Source organism: Falco peregrinus, chromosome 1 (genome assembly GCF_023634155.1).
Source record: "Falco peregrinus isolate bFalPer1 chromosome 1, bFalPer1.pri, whole genome shotgun sequence".
NCBI lineage: Eukaryota > Metazoa > Chordata > Aves > Falconiformes > Falconidae > Falco > Falco peregrinus.
The window spans coordinates 118778973-118786921 of record NC_073721.1 but is presented as its reverse complement, the minus strand read 5'-3'; the positions used below and the strand labels follow the sequence as shown (position 1 = coordinate 118786921).

The window sequence follows — 7949 nt, the reverse complement described above, 5'->3', positions numbered from 1 at the left end:
CCAGCTCCCCGGGAGCACGGGGCTTGCGAAAGCCCCCAGGCCGCGCTGGCACCGGCTCCTCCGGCTAAATCCGGGTGCTTACGGCGGGCTAAACCGCCTGGTGCACCCCGGGCCACCCCTCCTGCCCCCGGACGTAAGGGGTTTACTCGAAGGTATCCGCACCCCACGTGGGTGGCACGCGCGGGGGCCGGGTGCTGCTGCTGTAGGGTGGCCCTGAATGGGCACTTTGTGCCAGGCACCCCAGTGCCACCCCACCCCCACCCCCGGCTGCCTGCCCCACGTGCCTGCGTCCCACATGCCTGCACTCCACGTGCCTGCACCCCACGCTGTCCTGCGTCCCACGTGCCTGCACCCCACGCTGCTTTGCACTAGATACCGCCCGGCACCCCACGCCGCCCTGCACCGCATGCCGCCCTGCGCTGCACCCCGCGCCGCCCTGCACCCCACGCTGTCCGCACCCCGCGGGACTCGAACCGGCGACCCCCGGGCGGCCGGAGCAGCCGGCGGCGCGGAAGGGAAGTGAGCGCTGGGGGCGGGAGCTGTTGCCCAGGTGACGGGCGGGCACTTCCGGGCGGGAATTTCGGGGAGACGGGGCTGAGACCCGGGGGGCGGCGGCAGCCGGCAGCGCGTCCCGGGCTGGGTGCTCCGCGGCCCCATGGCCCAGCGCATCCTGGCGCTGGCGGCCGAGGAGGTCCCCGAGCGGCTGCAGGAGGCCCTGCAGAGCCTGGGGGAGGGCGAGGTGCGCGGGTGTCCCGCGGGTGGGCCCTGTGTGCGGCGGGGGCGCGCCGCCGGGCCTGTCAGGCTGGCGGAGGCGGCTTCTCAGGTGAAGTGCAGCTCACGGCGTCCCCTTCTCTTTGCAGCTGGGCGACATGGTGACAAAGCAGGCCCTGAAGGGGAGGGAGACGGCAGCTTTGCTAAGAGGGATCTTCAAAGGTGGGTGATCGCCGAGGAGGGCTGTGGCCCCAGCCCGGCTGGTTGCCGAGGGGCCGGTGGGTTACAGGCCGGCTGGGTGAGGGGGGTGGTCAGCAGCACAAGGAAGAATCACTTTTGGTAAAAACCAGCTAGTCAGGGCTGTCACAGGGAAACATGACAGCCAAAAATAGACGTGGGGAAACAGGAAATGGGACTAATGTATTTTTAATGAACTTGCTGTGAGTGGGCTTTAATTTTGGGAGCCTTTAGGTGCCTTGAAGTAGGACTGAGCTGGTCAGCTGAGACTTAATTGCCAAACTGATTCTGCTTAACATTGTGACACTTCCTGATCTCCAGCAGCAGGCTGAGTGAACCGTAGGGTGTGATAACAGAGTTGAGTGCTTCTGCTATTCTATCCAAGAGGTTCTTAATTTCTGTGCTGTTTATTTTATCTGTTTTGCCAGATAACATAGGGAGTTGTAGTCAGGTGACAGTTTAGCCCTGCTAATTCCCTGCAGTTTCGCAACACGTTGTTACTTGATTAACTTTTTTTCCATTCTTTGTTTTCCTTATTTTCTTGTTATAAGGCTCCCCCTGTTCCCAGCAAAATGGTGTTCTCAGGAGGCTTCAGGTTTACAAGCACTGCATCCCACTAGTGGAGTCAGGGGACCTGCATTTGGGCAAGGTGTCTGAAATCATAGGACTTCTGATGCTGGAGGTAGAAGCTCCTTTGGGCTGGCTTTCCTGGGCTCTGCTGGGTATCATTTAATGTGTAGATTGAGATGCTTCAGAACTAGGCCACTGAGGAAAATGAGTTGTGTCCTTTCCCTGGATCTGCCCTGGACTAAGTTAGCTCGTGTGGGAATTTGTGGTGTGTGTAAATATGATTATCTTTGGATATTTACACTTGGACTTGAAACTCCAAACCTGTAATTACATTATCTTTATTTATTGCTCTGTTCTATAAAGGACGGTATAAAATAGAGAGCTCGGGGCTGAATTTCCCTTTTAAGGGCACATTTAACTTTAAGAAACGTTGTCCTTTGCTATTTGTTGGTAATGGTTTGAACGTGTGTGTGTAATTCTGTGCACTGCCTCAGGCTCTTTCACATTTTTATATCTTCTCCCAGTCTCGCCAGCTGCCAGGCCATGCATTGGCTGAGCTTGCCACCCTGTTTGTTGATGTTATTAAAGGCGGCAGCCTGTCTAACGGGAAATCCTTGGAGCTGTTTTCCACTGTTCTCACTGCGTTGGCCAGTTCGAATGAGAGCCTAGCTTATGGGAAAGGTAACACCTCTCAGTTTCTTCATAGCCTGACCTTCCTTCCTCTGGAATCAGGTCCTAAAAGACTGTTGCTTTTTCAGGTGAACTGAATGGGGAAGACTTTAAGAAACAGCTGATAAATACCCTCTGCTCCAGCAAGTACGTACGTTGCATGGCAAAACAGTGTGCTTCATGCTATGCTTTGAAAAAGACATGATGATGAGCTGGATGTCACTGTCTGTGTTCTGTTCTATCATCTTTGAACCTGTGCCCTCTGTGACAGTGTCTTCTCTGACTGGGAAGGCAAGGCAACACCCTGTTCCCAGATCTTGTAAGAGTTGCATGAACTGGTCTCAGGAAGTGCCTATTTGTACTCGTTTCTTAGTTTTTGTGGGGGCTGGGACAGTTCAGAACCATTGTAAGTCTGGGTGGTTAGGGTGGCAGTGGTGATTTCTGGTGGAAATCTGGCTTCTAGTCTTAATATCAGAACATAACGGAAATGGTGACATTGAATGATTTTTGTAGGAGGAAGGAAGGGCTAAGCGATAATTCTGCTCGCTTTCAATTTTCTGACATATTTTTGTATTACTAGGTGGGATCCTCGGAGCGTAATACATCTTGCCAACATGTTCAGGTAATTCTTTTTCCCTTCAACGTCAACACTTTCTTGTGCTGTGGTCATGTCCATGTCCTGTCTCACATGTAGTTTGGGGCAGGTATGAATAGAAGGTCTGACCATACCAGGCACAGCCCCATGGATGGCTGGTCAGTGAACACCACATTGGATCCACTGGGATACAAAACACAGCTGAGCAGGCGTTCCCCAAAGACTGAGCATGGCATCATGTTTTTTATTCCCTGTGTGGGTGAGCTTTAGCAAATCAACAATACATTAATGAGCAAGCATAATGTGGAGAATGTCTAAGCACCGAAAGTTGAAGAATATCCTGGGACAGTGGTAGGGTATTGAGGGATCTGTGGCGACCGCTTCTGGTGAGGAATTTGGGAGCGCTCGCTGCCTGTCTGCACTAGGACCCTCTGTCTAGTTATGGGTTGAATCTGCTGTGGGATTCTGAAGGAAATCAGTAAAAGTGATTAGGCTGCATCTTTGTTTCAACAGGGATATTCCATTATCAGGAGAGGAGCTGCAGTTTGTGGTGGAAAAGATCCTCAGGATGTTCTCCAAGTTAGACCTGCAGGAAATTCCCCCTCTGGTCTATCAGCTGTTGCTGCTTTCTGCAAAGGTAAAAGCTTACAGGAGCTGGCCTCCCCCCAAGGATATACCATGAGAAAAAAACATGTATAGGATGAATTTTAGCAGGGATTCTGATTGTTCCTAAACTGTGCTGTGGGGAGCAGGACACAACAGGACATCTGCAGGGTTTTTTTTTCTCTAAATCCTGAAGCTGACTGCTGAGAGAAAGGTACAATCTTGACCTTCATTGTGAGGAAAGGAGGAAAGCTTTGGGAAATAAGGGATGAGCACACACCTAACAGACAGCAGAGAAGATTGTTTTTTTCAGTGTTCTGAAGTGTGAGTTTGCTTACTCTCTGGTCTACACGCTGTAATAATAGCTCATGCAGTATGACTGTCTTCAGGGTCGTAGTCTGACTTGTACTAGAAATGTGTCAGCTCCTGTGCTCTTCCTGCAAGCAGTCTGCCAATCACCTTTGACAGGGTGATCTGGCTCTTGCTTGCGTCATTTGTGACTGAGACAATGCCAGAATGATCCAGCCAAAGACAAATAGTATGTGTGTTACAGGAGGTCATTTGGGTACACTGGCCAAAATGTATTGTTAGATTTAAGGTTAGGAGTTTGAAAGCCTTCCCAATTGATTATAACATAAAGGATCCTTTCTAATTAATAACAACTTCAAAAAAACCCAGAACATCTGAGAGCTTCAGCTCCTTCCAGCTTTTCAATAAGTGCGGTCAAAAGAAATATGCAAACTAGACTAGAGTCACTTCATCTGGAAATGAGCCACACAGGAGCTCTCTCCCACCTCGGTGATTTATGAAGGGAAATGAAGGATACCATAACATTTGTAATTGGTGTGGGAATAGAGTGTAGTGGCTTAATGTAATGTCCTGCCTTGCAGGGCAGTAAGAAGACTGTTTTAGAAGGAATCATCAGTTTTTTCGATCAGTTGGATAAGAGACAAAAGGAAGAACAGAGGGTTCCACAGTAAGTTCTTTCTCTGTCATCCCCTTTCTTTACTACCGGGGTATTTGTAGTTACCTTGGTCCTGCCCAGGGTTCCTTGAGTTTGAATTGTTAAACCTTGTACACGTATGTCCTTCTTGATACATAATAAATTATTTATGGCTTTGCATGGCTTTTTTTTCCTGATAAAACTTACAGATCGGTGGACCTTGAGGTCACCACAATGCCCCTAGACCAACTCCGCCATGTGGAAGGCACCGTTATTCTCCATATTGTCTCTGTTATGAACCTGGATCAGGACCTAGGAGAGGAACTAATCAGACACCTAAAGGTAGGACAGAGATGGAGCAGGCACTGTTCTTGAAGATGCTGTAGCAGGGTGTTTAAAACTGAATTGGCTATCTGTAGAAGGGATTTAATAATTTTTATGATTGCAGTCATGTTCTCTTTAATAAATGCTATGGTATGTTTGAAAAGGCATGTGACTGATAGCTTCCCTGAACTTGCAGGATGCTGCAGTTGAAGATAACAAGCTTTCTGACTGTTGCTCGCTGTTTTCTAGGCTGAGCAACAGAAGGACCCTGCTAGAGCCCTGTGTCCCTTCAGCGTGGCTCTTTTGCTATCAGTTGCAGTAAAACACAGACTGCAAGAGCAGGTATGTGGGTGATAAGCTTGCAGAGAATTTCCATGGGGATGTACACTGCGCTCCTTCTGAAGGAAATAAAGCATGGTTAGTTCATAGTCCCATCGGAATTAGACTTAAAACGGTTTCAGGATGCTTGTGGGGAGGCAGTTAGATCACTGTACACTGTAGTTTACTGAAGACTATAAAGATCCCAGAGCAATATCAGGATTTTCCAGAGTTGTGATCCCTATGGGTTGGTATTGTAGGATTGGAGAAAAGCAATGTCTTCTTTTTCTAAAGTTTTGGCTATGTGGTGGCCACCTGAAGAGCATCTGGCAGCAAGTTACGCTCCGTGAAGCACTTAATGAGGTTGGTGTATTTGTCCTGAGAAAGAAGTGAGTTAAGATTTTTGGCAGGCTATACTCGAACTTGTGGTCTGGCTAGTCCTCTTACTGGAGCATACCCAACACTGTGCAGGACCCATTTCAAGGATCATTTCCTCACACTCAATTATTTTATGTTCCAGATATTTAATTTCTTGAAAACATCAATCACAAGAAGCTGCAAGGACCTGCAGTTCCTTCAGGCCTCCAAGTTTCTGCAGGATTTGTTTCCTCAACAATATGATGTAACCACTGTAATTCTGGAAGTGGTGAAAAATAGGTGAGTTGTTGCCATGTGCTGCAGAACACTCAATGGGCTTTGCCGGGGGGAGAATTTCAGCCTTGCTGGAATGCCCTGGGATGCTAAATACTGCTGACCAGGTGCCGACAGAGAACAGCGTCAAAATCCAAAGTTTTTATCTCAGTTTCATATTGGTGAATTAAAAAAGCAACAAAATGCAGCTGTATAAATCTGCCCCCTCTACCCCAGATCTCAGCATCTGGTGGTACAAAGGACTAAATTGATCAGGATCCTATCTTTCTTACCGGTGGAGCAGCTGATGGTATGAGCCATGCTGCTGCTGTAGTTTATGTTCTGATCAAGTGATAGGTTGAGTGATAGGCTCACTGTTTTCTTCCCCAACATGGTTAGTCCTTTTAACATCCTGTGGGATAGCTGTGTGATCTGTCACCAGTTGTCCTTCAGCTTGATAAGAGGCATTCCTCTTCTGCCTTCCTCTCTGACTTGAAGATCTCAGGATCAGTAGGATATTTGTGCATCTGACTGTAGCCTGCTGTCATGTTCAGGTCAGACTTGAGAGCACGTCATTTTCTATAGCAAGGAAACCTTTGGACTGGAAAGGAAGTCTGATGGTTGGAGAACCAGGACTACGAGATGTATTGTGCTGAGCACCTGTCCCTCAGCTTAAAGACAGTCATGGGGTTGTGAGGGTTGTCATCTTCCCTGACATGATCAAGCATTTCTCATTGCTGCTTTGGACCCTGGAATGACTGCAGAAGATTTTACTTTAGATTGCTCTGATCTAAACCTGTTCTGTGACTTAAGTTGTTTCTTTCCTGGTCTGTTTAATGTTTTCCTTAGTGCATTTGGCTGGGACCATGTTACTCAGGGCCTGGTGGATCTTGGCTTCAGCCTAATGGAATCATATGAACCAAAAAAGCTCTTTGGAGGAAAAGCTGCTGATACCAGTTATGGCCTTTCAAAAATGCCAGCCCAGCAGGCTGGCAGACTGGGAGCAAGTATCCTGCTGGAAACGTTTAAGGTAGTGTATGTTTTGGAGAGAGTTTTTCTTGGGTGGGGAGGGAACTCCATTCTTATTCTCTCTTGGTAAATGATTTCAAAATCTTGCCTGCTGTATCCATCATGAGTGTTTTACAAACAATACTAGAATTAGTCTACTGTTTGCCCCTGTCCAGATGGAAGAGGCGATCCTCATAAAGACCTAACCCTGATCTGTTCCAGTCACCACAATACTTGTGTAATCCCTATTACAGTTTCCAAGAAACTGCAGAGAAGGTAGAGAAATTCAGAGGTACAAAGAAAATCTCAGAGGTGGGATTGAAACCAGCATCTGCACTGAAGTGGTAAATTTGCATCCCACAGACAATTTGACCCATTATGTTCCAAGTGTACTGTGTGTGCTGGTTCTGACTGGCCTGGGATGAAATCTGAATCAACCTGTGTGAATTCAGCTGAAAGGGGACTTCTGGCAACCACTCCCAGCTAACCTGTCGGATCTGGATTTGCTTTGTACTGCATGATACCTGTGCTGTGAGGTACAGGAATATTTTAAATATATGCAGGTTTTGATTTTTGTTTATTGTTCTTTCTCATTTCAGGTTCATGAGCCCATCAGAAGTGATATTCTTGAGCAGGTCTTGAACAGAGTCCTCACAAAAGCAGCATGTCCTGTCAGCCACTACATAGGTAACAAGAAAGAGAAAGACATGTGTCCTGCTCTGTGGACACTCAGAACGTAGCTTCTCAGAGCAAGTTATAGAATCATAGAATAGTTTGGGTTGGAAGGGACCTTTAAAGGTCATCTAGTCCAACCCCCCTGCAGTGAGCAGGGACATCTTCACTAGATCAGGTTGCTCAGAGCCCTATCCAGGCTGACCTTGAATGTTTCCAGGGTTGGGGAATCTACCACCTCTCTGGGCAACCCGTTCCAGTGTTTCACCACCCTCATTGTAAAATATTTCTTCTTTACGTCTAGTCTAAATCTACCTTCTTTTAGTTTAAAACCATTGTCTCTTGTCCTGTTGCAACACCCTGCTGAAAAGGTTTGTCCCCATCTTTCTTATAAATAACCCCCTTGAAGTATGGAAAGGCCATAAGGTCTCCCAGGAACCTTCTCTTCTCCAGACTGAACAACCCTAACTCTCTCAGCCTGTCTTCATAGGAAAGGTGTTCCATCCCTCTGATCATTTTTGTGGCCCTCCTCTGGACCCACTCCAACAGGTCCATGTTTTTTTCTGTGCTGAGGATCCCAGAGCTGGATGTAGTACTCCAGGTGGGGTGTCACCAGAGCAGAGTGGAGGGACAGAATCACCTCCCTTGACCTGCTGGTCATGCTTTTGA

General features: G+C 47.8%; 1 protein-coding gene across 2 annotated transcripts in view; it reads left to right on the top strand.

Annotated features, from left to right (window-relative positions):
- Nucleotides 1-578: 578 nt before the first annotated feature.
- Nucleotides 579-7949, top strand: part of FANCI (FA complementation group I) — a 25475-nt gene continuing 18104 nt past the window's right edge. For both annotated transcript variants that reach the window (XM_055812087.1, XM_055812081.1), the window contains exons 1-13: nt 579-739; nt 861-933; nt 1500-1630; nt 2043-2199; nt 2277-2334; nt 2768-2809; nt 3296-3419; nt 4276-4361; nt 4538-4670; nt 4902-4994; nt 5491-5627; nt 6450-6630; nt 7208-7295. In XM_055812087.1, coding sequence (XP_055668062.1) covers nt 656-739; nt 861-933; nt 1500-1630; nt 2043-2199; nt 2277-2334; nt 2768-2809; nt 3296-3419; nt 4276-4361; nt 4538-4670; nt 4902-4994; nt 5491-5627; nt 6450-6630; nt 7208-7295 — 1387 coding nt within the window. In that variant the 5' untranslated portion in view covers nt 579-655. The remainder of the gene's footprint in view (nt 740-860; nt 934-1499; nt 1631-2042; nt 2200-2276; nt 2335-2767; nt 2810-3295; nt 3420-4275; nt 4362-4537; nt 4671-4901; nt 4995-5490; nt 5628-6449; nt 6631-7207; nt 7296-7949) is intronic.